The 24,951-nt window shown below is 47.7% G+C and overlaps 1 protein-coding gene and 1 long non-coding RNA gene across 14 annotated transcripts in view; one reads left to right on the plus strand and one right to left on the minus strand.

Moving 5' to 3' along the window:
- Positions 1-24,951, plus strand: part of PC (pyruvate carboxylase) — a 241,752-nt gene that overhangs the window by 77,938 nt on the left and 138,863 nt on the right. For 9 of the 13 annotated variants that reach the window (XM_075939025.2, XM_075939017.2, XM_075939019.2 and 6 more), the window contains 2 exons: positions 23,044-23,179; positions 23,643-23,827. In XM_075939025.2, coding sequence (XP_075795140.1) covers positions 23,044-23,179; positions 23,643-23,827 — 321 coding nt within the window. Of the gene's footprint in view, positions 1-7,877; positions 8,101-11,274; positions 11,356-20,854; positions 21,037-23,043; positions 23,180-23,642; positions 23,828-24,951 lie in introns of those variants that run through there. The other 4 variants (XM_075939014.2, XM_075939024.2, XM_075939026.2 and 1 more) reach the window with 4 other exon arrangements.
- On the minus strand, positions 1,552-14,529 carry LOC112546905 (uncharacterized). The gene is made up of 4 exons (XR_012906502.2): positions 14,407-14,529; positions 10,580-10,668; positions 4,718-4,868; positions 1,552-1,636 (listed from the first exon to the last, which is right to left on the minus strand). It is a non-coding gene; the product is annotated as an uncharacterized LOC112546905 (long non-coding RNA).

The raw sequence follows: 24,951 nt of genomic DNA on the forward strand, positions 1-24,951 counted from the left end.
GCCTGAGATGGCCTCACTTCCTCTAGCACAGCAGTTCCCAACCTTTTCCAGATGGGGACCCATTTTGACAATTCAAGAAGACTTGGTGACCCAGGGCAATTCAAAAAATGTGTGAATGGCTCCTTAAGAGCCACCTGGGAAACCACTTGGCGACCCTTTTGAAATGTAATGGTGACCCATATTTGGGTCCCGACCCATAGGTTGGGAAACCCTGCTCTAGCACATCCTCTGGGGGAATAAAAGCACCTGCCTAGTTAGCACTGTGTTGTGTCATGGTACGCTGGAGCTCCCAGCAGAGATGTCCACAAGCCTTGTCTGTTATGGTCACAGCGAGAGCCCCCATGTTGCCAGCTGCTAAAGAGCAGACACACGGTGAGTGTCCCTGCCTGAAGCATTCACCATCTAAACAGAGAGTGGGAGGTCACGCTACAGGACAGAGCTGGGAATAGAAACCAGCAGTTCTGACTCCTGGTCCTTCCCTTGCTCTTACCACTAGATTTCCCTCCCTTCTTGAGCTGGGGATAGAACACAGGAGTCTTGGCTCCTAGCCCTCCCTGCTCTAACCACCAGGCCCTGTTCCCTACCTACAGCTGGGAACAGACACCACCAGTCCCAGCCCTCAGCCCATTACCCCCACCCCCATATTGTTCGGAATCTGCCCAGAGATTTCAGTAGCTAACTGCATGCAAGGAGCATTGCCATCTTCCTGGCATTTTTAGCATCTCAGAGCCACTCTTGCTTATTGCTGTAACCTCCATGCTGCAGAGTCCCTGAACCTTTAGACAAGCTAGCACCACTTTATCTCTTAGAAACAGATAATGCTGGCAGGTTTCCCATATTTGCTTTTAGCAAACAGGCACGAATGCTTTTCCTATTGATCAAGGGCTTAGAGAACTCTTTTGTAAGGAGACATTGAAGAGATTGGGATCATAGAGAGACTGGAAATCAGAAGGGACATAAGAAAATTATACACAATGAGATTTTCTAAACTAAAGGCTTATCACTTAGCCAGATTTGGGCAGATTTTCCCCCGGGGACAGCCAAAGATACCTCCTTGAGCCCAAGGCCAACCCTGGCCAAAATTCAAGTCCCTGCTCCAAAGCATGAGGACACTAGATCTTTTGAAAGAAAAGATGGGCCAGGATGCCTCTTTTTAACATGGCCAAAACAAGACATTCCCTGACCTCATTCTCTGAAAGGGCTGAACCAGTTTGGCTGAAACTTTCCCCCAGAAACACAGCTTTCCACAGGCAGGATCATAATAACTAATTGCCATGGCGCGGCAAAAGCCTCACTACACGCATGCTCTTAGTTAACCAGTTGACTCCAAAGAGGTATATGTCTGTAGACAGCACTCAGGGTGAGATTCACCAGACAGCACTTCTTACAGGAGAAGCGAGATTGGGGTTTGGGAGGTGCCCAGCAGCACACTCGGGACACTAAGTTAGGTCACGGTCTGTGGATGCCTGAATTTGATTTGGGGCTTAGAGGTGTTATTGTAATATTACCCGTAGCCCCGCCATTGTGAAAAGAACATCAGTACACACAAGCCTCTGTGGGAACCAGATTATTCCAAAGGGGGTGCGTCTCGGCAGGTAGCGTGATCAGGGTGATGTGCCTCGCTCTGTGCTTTTTGCTGGAGAAGCAAAATATAAATGGATGGGTAAATATTAGCAAAGTCAAAAACCCAAGCAAACAGACAACAGCCCTTAGCACGCAGCCCACATTTCTTAATGCACTAAGCACACACGTGTCAAAAGATGAGAGGAGCTGGAAGGTTAGCATCCATATCAGAGGACTGGCCCATTTGGGCCAGCAACTCCCTTGCACTCCTGGGAGGCAGATGAACTCTGAAGTACCAGATGTGGGAGAATTTACTCCCTTCCCACCGCCCACCTTCGGGGTCTTGCTAAAAAATTTAAAAACAAATTATTTCAGGTGTTTGGCAACTCAAGGAATCAAACATTTCAATTATTGGGAAACTGATTGGGAAAAACTGAAACTTTTAGTTATTGGAAAACTGAAACTTCTTGTGTAAAAACAAAACAAAAAAGTATTTCAGTTCTGGAAAACTGATCCCCCCCCCCCCTCCAGAAATCCAAATAATCGTACACAATGGACACCTGGAGATTTCCATCTTAATCAAAAACCCACTTTTTGTTGGAAAAACCTTTCTGGAGGAAACATTCTGTTCAGCTCCATGGGCTGCATTCACGCTAGACAAAAAGGAGTTTTCTAACCATGTTTGCTAAGATGTGGTAATTATAACTGTGGTCCAGTCCAAGGCACTTTGTAGCTTTCGCATGTGGTAGCAGGTTGTGGTAACCTCTGGGGAAGACTACAGCTGATTTTTGACCTGCTGCTATAAATGAATAGATTGTAAAGCCAGCAGGGACCACTGTGGTCATCTAGGTGACCTTGTAGGCCAATGTTCGCTAACCAGTAGATCAGGATCTCTTGGTAGACCTTGGAGCTTCTGACAGGTGATCTTGACTAGTTTGGCCAAGAGGCTATCAAATGCTGGCACTTCAACTGCCCCTCCCCCCACTGCTGTGCACCTCCTGCCCTTTGCCTTGGAGCTGTTCCCCTCTCCCACCCTGTATTCCATCTCCACAGAACGGATGGGGTGGGCACAGGGCTTGGGATGGAGGGAGTTTGCTGGTTGCTTTTGAGAGTGGTGCAGGGCTAGGGCAGGCGTGAGCCTACCTTAGCCCCACTGCACCACCTCCCAAGAGCCACCTGTGGTAAGCAGTGTCCAGCTGGAGCCTGCATCCTGAATCCCTGTCCCTGTCATGTACCCTCCCCTGTACCTCCAGCACTGAGCCCCCCTAGACCCAAACTCCCTTACAGAGCCTTACCCTGAACCCCTTCCTATACTCCAACCCCTGCCCCAGGCTCAGCTCAGAGCCCCTCTTACATTCTAAATCCCTTAGCCCAAGACCAGATCCTGTGCCCCTGCCTAATGAAAGGGAGGAAGGATGGGGGAGGGAGGAAGAATGGCGTGAGCAAGGGCAGGGCCTTGGAGAAGGGGCACAAAGGAGGAGGGGAAAAGGTATTTGGATTTGAGGTAGATCCTGGATTGCATTTCAATTCAAAAAGTGATCTTGTGCTTTAAAAGGTTGGAGACCCCTGTTGTAGGCCATAGGACTGCCCTGAATTGATTTCTGTTTGCGTGAGAGCAGATAGTTTAGAAAAGCTTCCCTCCTTGGTTTAGAAATTGTCTGTGACAAGCCTGGGCTACACTACAGAGTTAAGTCAATGTAATGTAACTTCCATCAACCTAACTGTGGAAGAGTCTATGCTGCAGTGTTGCACCTGTGAATGTAAGTTGCCCACTACATTGACCTAATAACAGCCCCTCCGCGAGAGGCACAGAGCTTAGGCTAATGTAGTTAAGTCGACGCAGTGTCCGTGCAGAACAGTCTCCAACCTTTTTATGCACAAGATCACTTTTGAAAGGTAAGTCTACGCTACAGGGTATGTCTAGACTGCATCCTTCTGTCGGCAGAGGGATGCAGATTAGGCAGGTCGACATTGCAAATGAGGCAGGGATTTAAATATCCTGTGTCTAATTGGCATAAACACAGCCACCGCGTTTTGCCGACTCAGCACTTTGTCTGCAAAAAGCGGCAGTCTAGAGGGGGATCTGTCAAGAAAGAAAGGCTTTTTCGACAGATCCTGTAAACCTCCTTGCAGGAGGCATAAGGGATCTGTCGAAAAAGACTTTCTGTCTCGACAGATCCCCCTCTAGACTGCCACTTTTTGCCGTCAAAGTGCTGAGTGGGCAAAACGTGGTGACCATTTTTATGCAAATTAGGCATGGGATATTTAAATCCCTACCTCATTTACAATGTCGACCTGCCTAATCTGCATCCCTCTGCCAACAGAGGGATGCAGTCTAGACATACCCACACAGTTTTTAGTGACATGGCTAAGATCTGCCCAGGATCTCTCTCGCCCCTTCTGAGGCCCCACTCCTTCCGTCACTCGCTGTCCCCCACCATCACTCACTTTCACCGAGATGGGGCGGGGGTTTGGAATATGGGAGTGGGTTGGGATGCAGGAGTGAGGGGTGCAAACTCTGGGAAGGAGTTGAGGTGCAGGGGGGGGCTCCAGGCTGGGGCAGAGGGATGGGCTGTGGGGTCTAGGAGGGAATTTGGTGCAAGATGCAGGCTCCGGTACGGAGGTGCTTACCACAGGCCCTACGCCATTCCTGGAAGCGGCTGTTTTCTGGTACGTCTCTGCAGGCCCTGAGGAGGAGGGGGCAGCGGGTCTCTGTGCACTGCCCACAAGCCGTGAGGACAGTGAAGGGCGTGGGGGCAGTGCACAGAGCATCCTCACACCCTCTCGCCGCAGGGCCACAGAGACGTGACAGCAGCCGTCCACTTCCAGGAGAGCCTTGGGGCCGGAGCAGGTAGGCAGCCTGCCCAGGTACCCTGCTGCACCACTGGATTTTTAGCAGCCAGAGAATGCGATCAGCTGGCAGAGGCTCCAGGATCAACCAGCTGATTGCGATTGACCTGCTGGTGACCACTGGTATAGATACTGAGTAGACTGTTCCAACTGTCGGGTCCCATAGCGGACAGCTCACAGCCCCACCAGTGGCCGCAGGTGGCGGGGCTCTGGGCTGTCAGTGCCCCACACCAATTGGCACAAGACATGCACTGAGAGGCGCATAATATATTAAAATCAATGTGGTGGCTGTATGCCAACTTACTTAATTTTGTAGTGGAGTTGCACCCCGAGAGTCCGCCACAGCCACTGGGAAGTTGTTCCCGGGGTTTATTCCTCTCACTGTTACAAATTGGCATCTCGTTTCCAGTTTGAATTTATCTTGTTTTAGCTTCCAGCCACTGGATCTGGTAGCGCTTGGATTGAAGAACACATTATCAAATGTCTCTTCCCCTGTGGGTCCTTACAGATGGGGACAAAGTCACACCTTGTGTGAAAGCTACAAACTAGCTTGTTCACACTACATTTTCTGTAGGTATTAGCTGCAACATGGTAAGAACACACCATTTTCAGGTTGGTGGGGTTTTTTTTTCTGTGAAGACAAGTCCTTCTATATCGCACTTGCTGCTTAATTATAATTCCCCTTCTGATCAGATCAGGGAGCAATTAACAAGCTGAGGCTATCTTAGTGTGTCGGCTTGACTCTGTTTCAAGCGATCTTCTCCCGACACTGGCTTGTCTCTCTTTGATCGCTCAGCGCGGGTGTTCTTGCAGAGAAAGTAGGTCATAAGTCTTGTCTAGTGCGGCTCCGTAGGGAGGAGAAGGGGCAGAGTTTTTGTGCTGTCAGCTGTGTGTCGAGCGGTGTGCTCTGCTGTGTACTCAAAATGGATTTCACAGCCCAGTGGCAAGGCGTCAAATAAAAGAGCTAAGTGGGGAAAAGACTCAGTGCTGTTACTTGTGCCAGTAAGAAGGGCCATAGCCAGAGCAAAGCAAGACCCTTTTAGGTAGGGGCTGGCGGGGGCTGGTGGAGGGGGTTGGAACAGACAGTGTTATCTCACAAAGTAAGGCTTTGGATTGAGAGTCAGGACACCTGGATTCTATTTCCTGCTCTGCTGCTGACCTTGGACATGTCCTGTTGCCCCTCCGTGCCTCAGTTTCCCCATCATAATCCTTCCTTTGTCTGTCATCTCTGTTAGATTATGAGCTCTTTGAGGCAGGGGCTGTTTCTCACAGAATGTCTCTGCTGTGCACATCTTTATCCCCAATTTCTGTTTGGGGCATGACAGCACCCTGCCTGCTAGTGGCCCTGGTGTTGGTCAGTCTGTGTAACTCTCAGCCCAGTGCAGGCACTGATGTCGCTTGGAATTGGGGCAGCACCTGGTCTGACAGGGGCCCCAATCTCTGTGTCTGCTACTGCAATGCAAATGATAAAAATATTTGATGCCCAACTTGATTCCCTTTAAATGGACAAGTTTGTCTTATAATGCTGACAACTGTAGAGGTCAAACCAAGATTGGGGCCCCCACTGTAACAGATGCTGCACCGACCCGCAAATACATTCTCTGCCTCAAACAGTGTACAATGGGAAACTGAGGCACAGAGTGGTGAAGGGACTTGCAGAGGGTCATACTTGCAGAGGTGAAGGGACTTGCCGAGGGCTGGAACAGAGCCAGGAATAGAACCCAGGAGTCTTGACTCCTAGCCTGTCCTGCTGTAACCACTAGATCCCACTTCCAAAATGCTGGAAATTGTGGCATGAAGGGCTGTGCCTTTAAGGGTTGAGAGTCCCAGGCAGAGTGTGGGTGAACACTGTGTTTATGCACATCCAGCTGAAACCAGACACAGAATAATGCTGTTTTCTTGCAAGCTCCTGAAGCACGGAGCGATCGCTGACTCCCATCCACCCACATTAACCCACTAGACCCCACTCCCCTCCCAGAGCTGGGAGCAGAACTCACAAGTATTGACTCCCCTGAGCCCCGCTCTAACCACTAGACTCCATTTCCCCTCCCAGAGCTGGGGATAGAACCAGAAGTCCTAACTTCCAGCCCCATGTCACTTAACCCCACTGACCTGTAGTCCCAATCTGTCTACTCCCAAACTGTCCCTTGCTGATTTTACCATGTGATATTTGGGAGAGAAGGGGGGCAGATTCCAGTTCGTGTGGAAAGCAGGACTGCGCCCTCTTAGTGTTTTCTATTCCCCAGTCTTTCCTTACCGCCCAGTGAAGCTCTGTTTTTTCCTGTTGTAAACACGTATGTTGGAGAACCGCAGCTGCCTAAAACGGGGATTAAGCTTTCTGCAGGAAGCCTTCATGCAGCCGTGTCCCAAGTGTGGCCCTTAACCCTGAGACATTAGCACTGCGCCTGGGCATTCGATTCCTGATTGGCTTATTCGCGCTGGTGCTCAAGTCTGCCCACATGCCCCGTAGACTCTCCCCTCCAAATGGGTAGCACCTTTCAGAGCCCTGTGGATGCAACTAACAGGGTGAGAGAGAAGAGCCAAATGTTTCCCTTTGCTGAGGGCTGTGATTATTCAGTGCACTGTCTGCCACTATCTAATTCTGCAGGCAAATGTTCCTAGTATATTTATCATACCGAGATGTTGCCAGCTGGCTGAGAACAATAGCAGATGTGTTCGGGCCAGTCGGGTTATGAGTGCTATTTATTATTTATATCCAGTGGTCCTGAGATCCCAGTGAGGACTGGGGTTCCATGGTGCTTGATGTATAGACACCGGATGGCAGGCAGTTCCTTGATTACTAGCTGTTTTACAGTAGTATCTAAAGACCCCAGCTTTGATCAGGGCCTCACTGTGCCAGCTGTGGCACTGACCCCACCCAAAATTGGGGCTCCCATCATGCTGGGTGCTGCACAGATGCTTAGTGAGCAAAGCTGTAGACTGAAAAAAGAGAAAGGAAGGATTCTGTGGTGGGAAGGGAGGTAGAAACTGAGGCACAAGGTAAATGAAGTGACTTGCCTGAGGTCCCACGGAGAGTCTGGGACAGAGGCAGGAACTGACCCAAGATCCCCTGAGTCTCAGGCTGAGATCTTAACCACAAGACAGCCCACCCCTGCTCTAACCCACTACATCCCCCAAACTGCCTAGGCATCCTGGCTCAGCCTCTTGCTCCAACCACTGGACCCCACTCCACTCTCCAAGCTGAAAACAGAAACCTGCAGTCTCCACTTAAGTGCCTTATCCACTAGCCCTCACCACCTCTCCCTCAGTGCATTGATTCCCTGCACTCTCTGAGAATGTCCTTCCCTGAGGCATTAGGCCTCCAGGCAGGCTCATGAGGGAGCGATGAAATGCACCTTCCATAATCTGACTCCTACCCACCTCCCAGGCAAGTGTGTTTACTTGTTGAGCAATCGCTATCAAAGTGCAGGCAGATTTCCCAGCCCACCAGCTTGGCATCACTCCCGGGGGGCTAGCACAGCACTGTGGCTTGTGTATAAAGACACAGGAGATCCAGCCAGGGCAGGGGTTGCCTTGACTTCACTTCTTCCACAGAGAACTTCGCAGTAGGTACCCTTCCTGGTTCTGATTTGGGGACGAGCAGCCTGGACTATGCCACGAATCCCTGCCTCTTTCTGAATTGGACAGTTGCCTCTGGGACACGCGACAGGGAACAGGACCAGCATGGTCAGTGGTTAGAACACCTGGGTGCCACACAGGGGTGTGGGTCTAGTCCTGGTTTAAGGAGGTGGAGCATGAGCTAGGGGTTACAAGAGTCAATGCTCCTGTGTTTTCGTCCTGGCCTTGGAAGGGGATTGGGGTCTGGTGGGATATTACAGGAGAACTGGGGTTTAGTACCTGCCTCATCCACACCTGTTGTGTGACCTTAGGGAAATTCTATGCCCTTTCTCTGCTGATTTCCCTTCTCCCTCCAATGGGGATTCATAAGTGCTTCAGTGATAGGCCCTGCCTGGGAATCAGGATGCCTGGATTCTAGGCCTGTTTTGGGAAGGAGTCGGGTGGATGTGGGGTTTAAACGCATTTAGATTCTGTTTCTGGTGCTGCTCCTCAGCTGTTGTGTGACCTTAGACAAATGGCTTTCTTTTGCGGTGCCTCAGTTTCCCCTCTTCCCCTGTGGTGTATAGCAACAGGTTGTGAACTTTTTAGTGGTGCTCACTGTGCAATGTTATTTAAAAGCTGCTGAATCCACCCTGAGCAATAATGTGTGTGGCGCTAGACCCCGCATGCGTGTATGTGTCATGAGTGATCTTGGGTATTTGGGAGCCAGCTCTGCTCCTGATTTCTTCATATTGTTATTATCTAGAGAACAAAAAGGCACCAAACACCCTTTGTGTATTTAGCCTTTGAGCTGTTCCCAGCAGGGACTGTCTGGCACTGGGGTCTGTGCAGTACCTGGCCCTAGAAGGGCCCTGATGTCATTCAGAGTCTGTCCAGCTGTTGGCACAGTGGGGGCCCTGATATCAGTTGGAGCCAGTGCAGGGCTTGGCACGGTGGAGCTGTGATCCCTGGGATTATGCGGCGCGCAGCACTTTATTGTAGACACCAGAGCAATGGAAGGAGTTCTTGCTTTAGTAAATGCCCCTGCCTGAGAGACGGTAGCTAGGTCAGCAGTAGAATTCATAGCCCTGGTCTGCACTAGGATCTTACTTCGAAATTCCCCCCCTCCCCGCCCCCGGTTGAATTTATAAGCAGTGCGACCACACTACCAAGCCCGTTTTTTCGAAGTAATGGGCCATGGAATTGAAACTCTGTACTTCTGCTTTTCATCAGGAGTAACGCTAATTCCAAATTAGTAATTTCAAAATAACGGTAGTGTGGACATTCCAGTGCTGCTAATTTGACCTAATCACGCCCCAGTGCTTCCTGGGGCTCTAAGTCCATGGTAGCGCATCCACATTAAAGGAGCCTGCCTGAGACTAATTTCAATGGTTTCCTGTAGTGAGGACACACTACTTTGAATTTGTTAAATTGGGAGTTCTTAAGTCGAATTTAGTAATTTCAAAATAGTTTCTGAGTGTAAACATGGCTATAGAGTTTAAGACTAGAAGGGACCAGCTCAGCTTAGGCTTCAGATATAGACCCGGCTTTAGGGTACATTTACACAGCAACATCAAAATAACTAGCATTTCGAAATAACTTAGTCCGCGTCTACATAGCAGGCAGTTATTTCAAAGTAATGTTGAAATACTGTCAAGCTGGAGGGCTTCTTACTCCAACCCCTGTAACCCTCATTGTACGAGGAGTACGGGAAGGCGGAGGAAGAGTGTTCTATCTCGAAATAAGTGCTGCGTAGAGGCTCCCAATTTTGAAATTACCTATTTTGAAATAAGCTATGCAGTTGATGTAGCTCAATTTGCCTACCTTATTTGAAGTTAAGTCCTGCTGTGTAGACGCACCCTGAGATGTGATGCGAACTGGAGTGGGCCAGTCAGGGAATATTAAGTAGGAATTTGATGGTGGAGTCACCTCTGTATATAGATTCGTAGACTCCATGTAACCTTTATGGCCGCACAGTCTGATCGCTCAGGACTGCCCTAACTGATTCCTGGCTAAAGTAGTTAAATTAGAAACAGGGCCTGGCTTTGCTGCCACCAGACTGATGTAGTGCTAACTGATGGCAAACTAGAGTGAGTTGTGTGGCTGGAGAAGCAGAGAGCCATCTGTGGGAACAGTGTTGAGCATGGGCTGGACTCAATTGGCAGCATGGGAGAGGCACAGAGCAGCTGGGACCAGGACCCCTTTTTTGTCTGGTGTTGCACAGACAGGCAGTGAGAGAGAGTAGAAAGCTCATGATCAAACTAGACAAAGCTGGGGAGGAGAATAGAGGCATAGGTGAGGAGAGATTATGCCCAAGGCCAGTGGCAGAGCCAGGGGTAGGCTCAAGCCTCCTAAAGTACAGCACAGTGCTCTATTTAGTGCACCATGCATTGCTCTGAATGACTTTCCCTTGCAGTGGAATTACATTTTCCTTCTTGTTTGCATGTGGAGGTTAACACTCCATACCCAATTACCGTGCAGTCTGTTCCCCAGAATGTCCTGCGTGGAAAATGTCAGTGTATTTCCAGCCAGCTGCTGGTAAGCTAAAGGGAGCCTTTGAGCTGATAATTTTATACCAACCTTGCATTTGGCTCAAAGTTCTGTTTACCTGCTTTTTATTTGCGTTCCTTTGCTCAGCTTCCTGCTGCTGTTCAGTTCCATTAGTTTTCAATGATCTTCATTCCTGTAAAGTTGCATCTACGCTTGGAAAAAAAAAAGATGCAGAATTTCATAGGTGGCAACATCTCAATGTGGAAAAACTCAGGCCAGTCAAACATTTTTTTTTGTCAAGATTGTTTTTGATAGAAAATTGGGTTTTTGGACAAAGAAAATGTGCAAAAATTGAAATATTGATTTTGGAAATACCATCACAGTGCCTTATTTAGAGTTGTAGTTTGAAGGCCTTATGCTCCCATTCTCTTATGAGACTCTATGGGTAGGAACTCCCCTGCCAGGTGCCACCTCCCCACTCCAAGAAGGGAGATTATGGTACATTGTGAGAGATGTAGTTTGACCAGGAAGTCTGGTTAACAGAGAAGAATGGGAGCATGACACAGGCAAACTACAACTCCCATGAGGCATTGTGGCAGCTCCACAAGAGGGAAGACCATTATGTGTCATGGTAAATGTAGTCTGGCCAAGGAACCCATCCTGTTGAATGAGAGGGTGAGGCTAGGGTTGCCAGGTGTCCGGTATTGACCCGGACAGTCTGGTATTTTCTCCTCCTGTCAGGTAAAAAAAAATTCAGAAAATACCAGAAATGTAATATGTCCTGTATTTTCTGATTTTTTTTTTCCTGGCCAGGAGGCGAAAATACCGGATGCTGACCAGGTTCCGCAGGGGAGCAGTCTGGCTTGGAGCAGGAAGACAAGATGGCGGCAGCCGGTTAGGCCAAAAAGCCTCAAAAGCATTTCTTAAAGGGGCCATGCTGTTAAAAAAAAACACACACACAATTTTTTTTCGCTTAGTAACTCTCGGAGTCCCTATTTTTTGTTGTTGTTGGTTTTTTTTTTTTTGTTCAAGAACTTTTATCTCCCCTCCCCCCCTTTTTTTTCCTCAACAGAATTTTTTCCCTGGTGTTTTTGTTTGTTTTTGTGGGGGAGGGAGGGGAGAAGGGCTGGTGGTGGTCGGTATTTTTGGTTAAACCATCAGGCAACCCTAGGTGAGGCCCCAAACGACAATTCCCATGAGACACAAAACATCAAATAATTTAGTTTTTATATCAAAATATCAATATTTTCCATGTTGGTTTTTCCTGTGTGAAATTTATGGACAATTATCAATATTTTCATATTTGTTTATATTTTAAAAAATTTGGAAAATGTCAAAATTTCCATGAAAGGAAAAATCTTTTTTTCAGGCAGTTCCCGTTAATGTAATCAGTGCCATAGATGAGCTAGGAATTAAAGCCACATTTCCACTAGGGATGTGAAAGTGAAACCGTGTACACAGCAATGGTTAACCTTCACAGTTACATGCAGGCTCCGCCTGCCCTCCCCTCCACACACACTGCACATTTTCTTTGGTCAAAAACCCAATTTTCCATCAAAAACAATCTTGACAGAAAATGTTTGACTGACCTAAGTGTCAGCCCCCTGCCTCTTAGAGCCCCCCACCCCCAGAGCCCCCCAGCACTAGCCCTGCCCCCGGAGTCTCCAGTGCTTGTTCTGCCCCCGGTGCTGTCTCCCAGCTGCCAGATGAGTTCTGCTGTCTGGTTTGCGGCTGCTCTAAGGCTGTTGTGCTGGGCTCTGTGCAGCCCTTCTACTGAACAGCGAATAAGGTTTTCGTCTACTGTGCAGTAACCCCCTCCACCCCAGAAAATACTGGACATGTAAAATGTCCAGTATTTTCTGTTTTCCTCGGATGGAAGACTGGCGGGGACATTTTTCCCCTGCCACGTCTGGTGTGGGGAGCATGGAGTGGTAGCGCAGAGACTCCCCCCCCCCCCCACACACCATGTTTAGGATTTTTTGTGAAGGTATCTGGCAACCCTAACAGCAAACCGCTCGTCTTCGTCCCAGAGGAGACCCTGCCCCTGAACCCTGCCTGGTGCTGATTGGCTGAGAGGCGGGGCAGGACATGCCTCTCCCAACAGCTGCAGCAGGAGGGGAGTTGCTGGGCGGTGTACCCTAGACCTGGCACCCAGAGGTTCTGCAGCCTGGCACCGATCCACGGACCAGCAGTTGGGAACCGCTGCATTAGATCATCCAGTCTCACCTCTTGCATAGCACAACCCCTAAATTGCATCCAGTTACCCTGGGATTGAGCTGTAACATGGAAGCCTGACTCTCTTAGGGCCACAGGCACTGTTCAGATAGCCCTGCCCCGCTACTCCTATGCTGGGTGCGGGAGTGAAAAAGGAGTTGTCCGGCAGGTGTCCAGTATTCACCCAGACAGTCCGGTATTTTCGGACCTAAAATGTCTGGTATTTTCTGAATTTTTCCCCGGCCAGGAGGCGAAAATGCCAGGCACCTGGCAACCCTACAAACACTCAGTGCCCGGCTTCCCCCCTGCCCTGAGTCCTCCCCTAGCTCCCAACACCTCCAGCCCCCTTGCTTACCTGGTTCCCCAAGGCTGCTGGCCAAAAGATCTAGCGGAAGCAATGCTTTCCTCTGGATCTTAGTGCTCAGCCTCTCCCCTTTTCCTATCCCTGCACTAACTCTTAAAGGGGATATGCTTTTAATGCTGTTTTATTTTATTTGGCTTACTTGGAGTACTTTGGTGGTGGTTTTTTGTTTTGTTTTGTTTTTTGCTCTGCTCACCAACTTTGGTCCCCCCCCCCCCCCCTTTTTCCCCTTCAACAGAATTTTTTCCTTTTTTTTTATCTTGGCATTGGAAAATGTTCAGAAAAGGACAACAAAAATGATTAGGGATATGGAATGGCTGCCATCTGAGGAGAGATTAATTAGACCTTTCAGCTTGGAAAAGAGACAACCAAGCAGGATACCATGTAAAATATATATAAAAATCATGACTGATGTGGAAAAAGTGAGTAAGGAAGAGTTATTTACTTCTTCCCACAGCACAAAAACCAGGGGTCACAAAATGAAATTAATTGGTAACAGGTTTAAAACAAACAAAAGGAAGTACTTCTTCACACAACACATGGCCAACCTGTAGAACTCCTTGCCAAAGGATGTTGTGAACTTCAAGACTATAACAGTGTTCAAAAAGAGCTAGATTAATTCATGGAGAAATGGCTATTATCCAGGATGGGCAGGAATAGTATCCCTAGCCTAGGTTTGCGGGAAGCTGAGACTGAGTGACAGGGGATGATGGATCACTTGATGATTACCTGTTCTGTTAGTTACTTCTGGGGCATCTGGCATTAGCCACTGTTGGAAGACAGGATACTGGGCTAGATGGACCTTTGCTCTGACCCAGTGTGACCATTCTTATGTATGTTCTTATTTTCTAAAAAGTCAATTCAAGTCAAACTGAATCTCTGACAACTTCTGCTAATTGAAAAAGTCCATTTTGGTTTGAACAACAACAACAACAACAACAACAAAAAAGATATTACTCAGCCACCAGATCTGGGCTGAATGCAGTGAGATGTAACAAGCTCCATCTGTTTGGGTTTGGAAAAGATTGAGAGGTGATTTGTTTACAGTGTCTAAGGATCTTTAGTGGAGAAAGGCAGAACAAAACCTTGTGGCTGAAAGTTAAAGCCCGACACATTCAGACTAGAAACAAGACTCCTATTTTTAACAGCATTGATGATTAACCATTCAAATAAATGCCCAAGGTTTTAGTGAAACACAAATGATTGGGAAAATTCAGGAGGAACTACATGAAATTCTTTGTTCTGTGCTATACAAGATGTTCATCTACGTGATCTAACCATCCTTTCTTGCCTTAAACTCTATGAATTGATTAATAAATAGATCCCTGCTTTGGTGAATAATTACTAAATATCACAACATGCTTACTTACCACCCAAAAATTGTCCATCTGTTCTCTGAAACTCTGCTCTGTTGATTTCCTAACCATGTGTACTTTGTGGTTTATCTGACTTCATTTTCCCAGTGTCTCTGGTTTGCACACAAAACGAAGTCATATATTTACTATACCACAGACTATGGGGCACCCTTTGATCCCCATAATAGAATCTGGGTTGCGTCATTCTAGTTCACATAGGTAAAGGAGGCTACTGTTTAACTGGTTAAGCTGATGTTGTTTGGAAATATTGTTCTCTATTCTCTGGCCAAGTAGGTCAAAGGCTATTGCTTAGTTATGGACTTTCACCCAGCTCTTCCCCTTTCACAAAACCAAAGACCGTCACAAGTTTTCCCATGGAAAGTTTGTTTTTGATTAACAACAAAAAAAAGGCTTTCAGCTCAAATTGAAAATAATTATCATTTTTTCATTTCTCAGGAAAATTTCCCTACCTTTTTTTCCACCTCCACAGTGAAAGTTTATTGCCATTTTATGTTTAACAAAAATGCAGGGTTTTGGGGAGAAAACATGGGATTCTGTAACAAAAATAAATGAAATTAATGGGTAGCAGGTTTAAAACAAACAAAAGGAAGTACTTCTTCACATAACACACAGTCAACCTGAGGAACTCCTTGCCAAAGGATGTTGTGAAGTCCGAGGCTATAATAGAGTTCAAAAAAGAGTTAGATAAATTCATGGAGGATAAGTCCATCAATGGGTATTAGTCTAGATGGTGGCAGGGATAGTGTCCCTAGCCTCTGTTTGCGCTTGTCTACATTAGTGAGTTATTTCTAAATAACAAGTGAAGTGTCCACACTAACAAGCCCATTATTTCGAAATAACAGGGAGGGTATTTTGAAGTAATAACTCCTGCTTTCCACGAGGAATAACGCTTATTTTGAATTTTTTCTATAACTTCAAAGACTTGGAAATTGGGTTTCTTTTGTTTCTGTTTTTTAAATGAAAGCTGCAATTCTCCCAGAAGCAGTTGACACTGGGAGCTGAACTTAGGACAAACTTTCTATATTCTGAGGCTTATAATAGAATCCCAAGTGTTTGTAACACCCTTTGATTTTTCCCTCTATGGAAGCATTCTGTATTTGTGTAACTGCGCCTGGGATTCCTGTGTCCATTTCTGGTGTCGACAGTTCAAGAAAGTTGTTGATGATCTGGAGCGGGATCAAAGAAGGGTCATGAGAATGATTAAAGGATTAGAAAACATGTGTCAGTCTGTTCATTTTGACAAAGAGAAGGTTAAGGGGTAACTTAAATGTCTAAGTACCTACAGGGAACAAACATTTGATACCGGTCTCTTTGGTCTAGCAGCTAACAGTCTAGCAAGAGTGAAAGAGTAGAAGTTGAATCTAGACAAATTCCAACTACAAATAAAATGCAGGACAATGTAGCACTTTAAAGACTAACAAGATGGTTTATTAGATGATGAGCTTTCGTGGGCCAGACCCACTTCCTCAGATCAAACCTTTGATCAAAGGTATGATCTGAGGAAGTGGGTCTGGCCCACGAAAGCTCATCATCTAATAAACCATCTTGTTAGTCTTTAAAGTGCTACATTGTCCTGCATTTTGCTTCAGCTACCCCAGACTAACACGGCTACATTTCTATCACTAACTACAAATAAGGCACACCTTTTTAACAACGAGGGTTATTAACTACTGGGTTAATTTAACAAGGGCTCTGGTAGAATCTTCATCACAAGAATTCCTTAAATTAAGATTGGATGCTTTTTCTGAAAGATTTGCTCTAGTTCTATCTCTGAGTTTAGGGAATTGCTATAACTTGTGTTATATGGGAGCTTAGAACTGATGAGCCTAGAATCTGGTCTTAGACTCTGTGAATGTATAGTAGCAGGTCCTAGCCTTCCCACAGTGATCACCATGATCTGCAACTAAATATAAGAGCTACAAACCACCTTGGAATTTACCATAATTTTAGTTACCGTATTTTCCGGTGTATAAGGCGACTGGGCGTATAAGACGACCCCCTAATTTTCCAGTTAAAACATAGGTTTTGGCCTATACTCGCTGTATAAGACTACCCCCCCTTCCGAGGCAACAGCATTTAATAACATCAGATTTGATTTAAAGAATTTTAATTAAAATGGTTTTGACTTACCGGTACTTAAAATCCTTCAAAATCCTCATCATGTTCATACAAAGCCTGCTTGGATTGGCAAAGGTTGTAATAGCCCGCCTCTCTGACTCAGCCAATCCGAGCAGGCTTTGTATGCATTAATAGATGACACCGCTTGCCGTGATTGGCTCAGCGCGGTACATACAGAATCAGCACAGGGACGTTCTGTATGTAGCCGAAGCTACAGTACTGTATTAGGGCACATCCAGCGGGCTAAAAGGTAATAATAGGGATGTTCTGTATGTAGCCGAAGCTATAGTATGTTTATACCCGGTGTATAAGATGACCCCCGATTTTTGGGGGATGTTTTTTAGTATAAAAAGTCGTCTTATACGCCAGAAAATACGGTACTTAAAATGTGCTAATGTCATTGATAAAGACAATATTTCCACCTTTCTGGGTTGGAAACTGGACTCGGGCATTTTTAATGCCAAAAGGGTCCATTAGATCCTCTGCTCTCACCTCCTGTAAAACATGGACCAGAGAATGTCACCTCTGCACTGAGCCCACTGACTTGTGCCAGAATAAAGCATCTTCCAGAAAGGCTTCTATTCTGGGTCTGAAGCCATCGAGAGATGGAAAATCCACCACTTCCCGTGCGGGTCTGTTCCAATAGATAATCTCCCACAATGTTAATAGGACTTGTGGGTCCTATTCCTAATGTGACTGCATCTGGCTTTAACTTCCAGCCATTGATTCTTCTTGGTCTGCCTCTCTCTCTGCTAGATTAAAGAGCCCTTGAGTACCCAGAAGGATTTTCTTCCCATGAAGGTCCTTATACACTGTAATCAAGTCACCTCTTGATCTTCTCTTTGAGGAGCTAAACAGCTGGAGCTCGTTGTGTCTCTCACTGTAAGGCCTTATTTTCCAGTCCTCAAATCATTTCTATGGATAGCGGTGGGGCACCCTTATCCGATCTGGCTGGCTCAACTGGAGCCAGATGTTTCGCTGAATCTGTACAACCCAGCTTGGCTTTGCATTCAGTGCAGAACATACAGTAATGAGATTTCTAGCCTAGCTCATTGCTATCCAGAGCTGTGCTGCTTAATAGATCCCACTCTGTGCCATACCACTGTCACTTGTGTATGTGCCAGCGGGCAGACCATGACCAAAGCCTGGCTTGTCCCCTTCTCCCGCAAAGCCATATTTTTGGAAACCAACAATGGCGCATTAGCCAGATTCAGGCGATTGAAGCTGGATCTTCTGCTTGCCCAAGTGTAGCTGGTTGGAGAAGGAATGGGCAAAGCTAAGGATCCACAGAAGGCAGCTACTGGTCATGCAGGGAGCGGCCTGCCTGCATCCCACGGCTGACATGTATGTGGGGGGTGTTCTCGTCCTGGCAGGATGGGTGACCTATCTGAGCACTTCCCTTATGCTGTTGCGTTGGCTCTGCCAGCACCGGCTGATTGTTTTATCGCACTTCATTTCTCTGGTGAACTGTCTCAGTTCAGGAGCTTCAGGGAAATCAGACACTTTGAATGGTCCCTCTTTGCTCATCTGTACAGATGACACTGGGGGTTCAGGGAAAGAGAGGAATTGAAAGCCCTAAATGATGGCATTAAGAAACGGCTCATTGCATAAGAATATAACATAAGAACAGCCGTACTGAGTCAGACCAAAGTTCCATCTAGCCCAGTGTCCTGTCTGCCGACAGTGGCCAATACCAGAGGCCCCAGAGGGAGTGAACAGAACAGGGAATCATCAAGTGATCCTTCTCCTGTCGCCCATTCCCAGCATCTGACAGAGGCTAGGGACACCATTCCTACCCATCCTGGCTAATAGCTGTTGATGGACCTAACCTGCATGAATTTATCTAGTTTTTTTCCTGAACCATGTTAAAGTCCTGGTCTTCACAACATCCTGTGGCAAGGAGTTCCACAGGCTGACTGCACTGCGTGAAGAAAAATTTCCTTTTGTTTGTTTTAAACCTTCCACATATTAATTTCATTTGCAGGGCCCTGTTTACAGTGTTCTCCTATCAACATCAGCGATATTGACAGCTGACCCTGCAGCTTAACAGAACAAAGATGGGTCTGCCTGAAATGGCAAGTGCTCATCCAGTGGGCAGTATTGACACTGAACCCATCCATGGAGGCCTGGGCTCTTTCATACCGTCCTTGTATCTGTCTGCCATTATTGTAGTGTTTTATGGTGCCAAATGAGAACTTTGGGCCCCTCACTGTGACAGGTGCTGCACAGATCCCAGCCAAGATCAGGGTGGGGCACAGGAGAGGCAGCCTCCATCCCGAAGAGCTCACATTCTAAACAGACAAAGAGTTCAGGGGGAATAGAGGCACAGAGAGAGGACCGTCCATGGATGCCTAGGGTCATGGGCAGAGCTGGGAATAGACTCCCAGTGTACTTATGGCCAGTGCAGTGCTCTACCCAAATTGGAAAGATGGTAGGGCACTGCACCGGCCACAAGTACAATAGTTGTGGATACATTTAAGAGAGTCTGGGGAGAGCAATGCAAATGAAAAAGGTTTCAAAGATAAGCTGATCTATGGGGAAAGGTTAAACACTTGGCATATTGTCCTGAGAAAAGAGAATGAAGAGAGATTTGATATGAATCTTCAGATATGTTCAGAGCTGCTATAAAAGAGGACTGTGGCCAATTGTGTTCTCCAGTCCACTGCAGGCAGGACAAGAAGTAAGGGTATGTCTACACTAGCCCCCTAGTTCGAACTAGGGAGGCTAATATAGGCATTCGAAGTTGCAAATGAAGCCCGGGATTTAAATATCCCAGGCTTTATTTGCATGTTCCCGTCCTTAGTTCGAATTAACTGTTACTCCTCATGGAACTAAGGACTAGTTCGAACTGGGGGCTAGTGTAGACATACCCTAATGGGCTTAATCTGCAGCAAGGGAGAGCTAGGTTAGATATTAGGAAAAATGTTCTGACTCTAAAGGCAGTTAAGCTCTGCAGTAGGGCTCTGAGGGATTTGTATATCCCCAGACAGTCACTGGAGATTTTAAAGAAAAGGCTGGATGGACACCAGTCAGGGAGGCTCGAGGGTTAGTCTTGCCTCAGCACAGGGAGCTGGACGTGAAGATCTTTGGAGCCTACGTGGTTATGATTCTATGAGAGGAGTAGTTGGCTGTGAACAGAACCCATGTGTCCTGGCTCCTGGATCTGAGTGTTAGCCATAACAGTGTCTGTGGTTTGTGGGCTTTTTAATTGAAATTCTCTCTCTGTAAATTCCAATCCAATATCCGTTTCTCTTCCTGAAATTCCTTTACACTGGGTGAGCTTTTGTAAAGCATTAGATCTGTGCAGAAAAAGCCAAAGTAGGAAAGCAGATCTAAGGCAGATAGAATTGTACACTGTGTTGCTCCCGGCATGCCTAGAGCCTGGCGAAAATCTCGTTAATAGAGATTTGAAGGAGTTTGCAATCACTTTCTACCCTCCTGACGCCCAAAGAAGCCAGAGGAAACAAGTTCTGGGCTTTTCTTTTCATCTGCGTTTTGTACTTAATTAGACGAAAGAAGGCACTTTTTGCTATTTTGCCTCCAGGAGATCAGACGATTTGCTAACATTATTTCCATCACAGTTTGCTCTCTGATGAAGCTGTCTCCTGGCCCATTGTGTGGCTTGATGGAACACTACCCAATGGGGGAAAGCAGTGACTCTGAAATGGACCCGAGCATCATCGTGGTTATAATATTACTGCCAACACTGGCGATATTTCAGAGGGACTGCTGTGACCAGCTAGTCAGACTTCCTGCAAACCAGCTCATAGGACTGCCGTAAATTAATTCCCTTTTGAACTAGAGCAGATCTTTTAGAAAAATGTCACAAGTTGGTTTAAAAATGGCCAGTGATAAAGAATCAACTACATCCGTTGGTAAATTGTTCCAATGGTTAATTCCCCTCACTGTAAAAAAAAAAAAAAAAAACCCAACAACCCCAAACACCTTATTATTCCTTGTCTAAATTTGTCCAGCTTCTAATTGCAGCTGTTGGATCTTGTTAGGCTGCTAGACTGAAGAGCCTTCTGTTATCAAGTATGTATTCCTCCTGTAGATACTTCTAGACTGTGATCAACCAACCCATCACCTACTTGGGGTGTTTTCTTAAATCATTGGCTCCTGAAGGCATGTGAGCCTATCGTTTTTTAATTTCAAAGCAAGTTTCTGGCCCTTGTGTTTAGGAAGAAAAGCTTGCAAACGGGACCCCTGAAGGCAAAGTTAAAAGAGCAGGATATTTATTCTTGTAAAACATCTCCTGCTTTTTGAGCTGATTTCATGATTTGAAGCGCCCTGACTCATGACTTTTGTGTGTCTGGCTTTGCAGTGCAGGGACACCAGCCAGCTGTGCACTCCTGAAACAATGTTGGGGCTCACACAGTCACTACCAGGACATGGTAAAGTTTGCAGCTGGCGCAAAGCTCGGCAGAGCAGGGAAGACCAATGGTGAAGGGGTGAGCTGCACAGAGGGAGCTCAGTCGTTTGGGAGCCTAGGCTCATTCCAACAAGGTGGGCTCATATACAGTCTGAGGCAGAGTCGTACTTCCAAGGTACAGGGTACATCAGGTGCTAGATACAGGACAGGGCAGGACCTGGAATACAGGGTCTCCAGAATGGGCTCAAATTCTGGTGGAAACCATCTGCTCCATGAGCTTCTGTTATAATGTGAGGGCTGAGATCTCACATGAGCCTGGGGTGGATCAGTGGGAGGCTGAGCAGGAGTGGAAAGTGGCATCACCTCTGTATATGTGACACTGGTACTGTCAAGGGTGCTGTTTCAGGGGAGTGGGGGAGGGGGGTGGGTTAGGGCAGCAGCTGTGTGTACTGGGACACCGCTTGCTTTTCTTCCAATTCCCCTGACTATTAGGGAGTAAGGGGAAAGTATATGGCTTCTATGCATGCTTCTCACTCCTGGCTAGTGAAGGGAGGGGGCAGAGAAGTAATTCACAGAATCCAAGTACTTTCCTCTCATTCCCTGACAGGGGAATGGGAGGAAAAGCAAACCACATCCCAGTGCGCACAGCTGCTGCCCTCCCTGCTCTCCCGAAAAGGGGCCTTTGGGTGCTGTCCAGCACTGGGGTGTGTATTTAGACCCATTGTAGAGAAAGCGCCACAAGAACGACCTGAGAGCAGGGAAACCTGCTTCCTAAGGAGAGGCTCATAAAAATGCACTGCATGGCCCATGTGTTCCTGCAGAGAAGAGGGGATCTGTGCCTATCCCCTTCCCCGGGGAGTGAGTAGTACCCAGGCAGTCCCTCACCTGGTGCCAGATCAGAGCCGGTGCCCTCTAGAGGGAAAAGGCCCCTGTTCTGTTCCCCAGTCCCCACCCCTCTGAGCCAGCTGGGGCCATATCCGAGATGGCACCCCCAGAGCGGAAAGAGCCCATATTCCATTCCCCACTCCCCATAGCCAGCCAGTCCCCTGCTATGGAGCCAGACTGGAACCAGTACCCCCTGAAGGACAAAGGCTCATATCCCATTCCTCTTCCGCCCAGTTCTCTCCCACACACCCAGGCCCAGACAGTATTATCCAGACCATGGTGCCACTCTGCCTTTGCTGGGTTCGCGTCTCCTCCATTCCACTTGTCTCCTTTCCAAGGACCCGACCGGGGAGGAGGCGGGGAGGAGCCAGCACAGAGTCTGATGACACCTGAAAGTTAATTTGGGGCTTGTGCGTTGGAGGCGCTGTTGATTTTCGACTGTAAAAATAAATCTGCTGCAAAACTCCTGTGATTTTTTTACCACTTCCCTGTTTAATCACAAGGCATGTGCTAGCTGCAGACAGGGCCTCAGGCAAGGGTTGCGCGTTCTGTAGGCTGGTCTGGTCTGGACCATTGCACCCAGCTCGGCATCTTACAGCCCTCCATCTTACAGCCCTCCATTGCCTCTGTGCTCTTTGGGGGCCACCCAACCATCTGCTTCTATTTCAGGCACTTCCTGCAACTCCTCCTTCTCTGTCATGCGAGGGGCTCTGTGTTTCCCCCATTTTCCTTAGCCTTCTTGCAGCACAGCAGGGTCCTGATCACTGTCAGGGTCTGCACGGCACCTAGTACAAGGGAGTCCTTGATCTCTGGGTTTGTGCCGCTGATGGGTTGTGCAGCGTCTGGCAGAGTGGAGGCCCTGGTTTTGGGTGGGTCCTTTAGGCACCGCTGCACGCAATCATCATAAGTTGAAATATCACCAGGGTCACTCGGAATTTGGACCCATTCATCCAAAGTCAGAATTCATACCCATTCACCTGCAAGGCACTAGTGCCAATGAGATCTCCTCCGGGGCTGCAAATAGCTCTTTTGCCTTTGATTAGGTGGGGATCTGGCTGCAAGAGACCACGGTTGGGCAAGCATCTGGCAGAAGAGAGCCCTTTCCCTGGTGTGTTTATACCCAGCCACTGAGGCAGGGAGATCTTCTCCCAGCCCTTCCCCCGCTGCCTGGGAGCCTTTGCAGAGGGGGACCTGTCCCCTGCATGTGCTGCCCTTTGTATCACCCTGATGTGCCGGCTCTATTTGTCTCTCCCCAGATGCTGCAGCTGTGTTTTGTGAGAGGAGGCCTGGGGTTCCTGGGCATCAGGCGCCTCTCCCTGATCCATGCCGCCTTCCAGAGCACCCAGCGGGTGGAGTACAAGCCCATCAAGAAAGTCATGGTGGCCAACAGAGGTAAGAGATGTACCCAGCCCCATTGCTGCAGATCCCAGCGACTACTCTGTGGCCCTGTTGCCTTGCTAAGGCCCCACCCTAACCCATGGCCCCCAGGACAGTGACATAGCGTGTCCCCTCCCAGAGTACCCGCACTGGAAGCAGGTCCCCACCCATACTATCCCAGAAGCCTTGAGTCAGGGGCCTAAGCCCCTCCTTCCCTACACTGAGTCACCTTAGGATGGGGTCGGTACAGCCCCCCAGGCAGGGGGCTGGGAGCAAACACCCCATTGAGATGCCGTGGGTCTGCTCCTTCCCAGGAGTGATCTGCTCAGGCATTGTTGGTGTGTCAGTCGCCGCTGGGGCAGCTTCCCTTTCACAGCGTGATTGGCTCAGGCTCTCTGCAGACTCCGGCAGCTGGTTGCCCTCGTTTGCCTTCCATGCCCAACCCCCTCTGGGTCATTCCTTGGTGTGTGTGCTGCAGGGGAAATTGCCATCCGGGTGTTCCGAGCCTGCACCGAGCTGGGGATCCGGACGGTGGCTGTCTATTCCGAGCAGGACACAGGGCACATGCACAGGCAGAAGGCGGACGAGGCTTATCTCATTGGGAAGGGACTGCCCCCCGTCCAGGCGTATTTGCACATTCCTGACATCATCAAAGTAGCCAAGGTATGATGGGAATAGGGTTGCCAGGTGTCCGGTATTCTACCGGACAGTCCGGTATTTGCGCTCTCTGTCCGGTAAAAAAAAATCAGAAAATACTGGACATGTGCAATGTCCAGTATTTTCTGATTTTTCTTGCTTCGCATCGGACAGAAGCCCGGCATGGGCGGGGGGAGTGGCTGGGAGGCGGGGCCACGATTGGCGCTAGGAGCCTGTGATTGCGCAGAAGCCTGGCAGGGGGAGTGGCTGGGGGGCCGCCCCTGCCACGTTTCTGCGCAATCACAGGCTCCCAGCGCCCATCATGGCCTCGCCTCCCAGCCTGGGAGTCCCAGATGGGAGGCAGGGCCGCAATTGCCGCTCTGGGCGCATCGGAAGCCCAGAAGCCTAGCGGGGGTGGGAGGAGTGGCTGGGAGGCGGGGTGCGATCGGCGCTGGGAGTTCTCTACAATCATTTCAGCTGCAGGATAAAAAGGAGTCCTTCTAAATTCTTCTATAGCCTTAGCTTTAGAGGAATAGAAAACAATGAAAATAGCATGCACATTTGCACAGTTACTTCTAAGCCTCTTTACATAGAGACGGTGTAGGATGAAGACTGTTTATAATAAAGTTTAGCATGTGTGTTTGTGGCAGTGATTTATTTATGTATTTATTTTTTTGCTCGACAGATTTTTAGCCCGCGTGTTCGCTATTTTTTTGGGAGACCATCTGGCAATCCTAGATGGGAATGTCGGGGGGGGGGGAGGGTACAATTAATAATTAATACAAAGTGTGATCATGAACAATCATATTATGGCTGTCAAATTATTACAAATTAACTGAATTTAATCGTGAGAGTAAAAAATTACGATTAATCATAGTTTTAATTACACTGTTAAGCAATCACAGAATAAATATTTGATTATAAATATTTTGGGGTGATTTTCTACATTTTCAAATATTTTGATTTCACACAGAAGTATTCAGTGCTCACTTTATAGGATTAGTTTTGATTACAAATATATGAACTGTAAAAAAGATAAAAGAAATAATAGTTTTCATTTCACCTCATACAAGCCCTGTACTGCTGTCTCTATCGTGAATGTGAGATTTACAAATGTAGAATTTTTGTACATAACTACTGTATGTAACTAG

The sequence above is a fragment of the Pelodiscus sinensis genome, chromosome 11 (genome assembly GCF_052426305.1).
Source record: "Pelodiscus sinensis isolate ZL-2025 chromosome 11, ASM5242630v1, whole genome shotgun sequence".
NCBI lineage: Eukaryota > Metazoa > Chordata > Testudines > Trionychidae > Pelodiscus > Pelodiscus sinensis.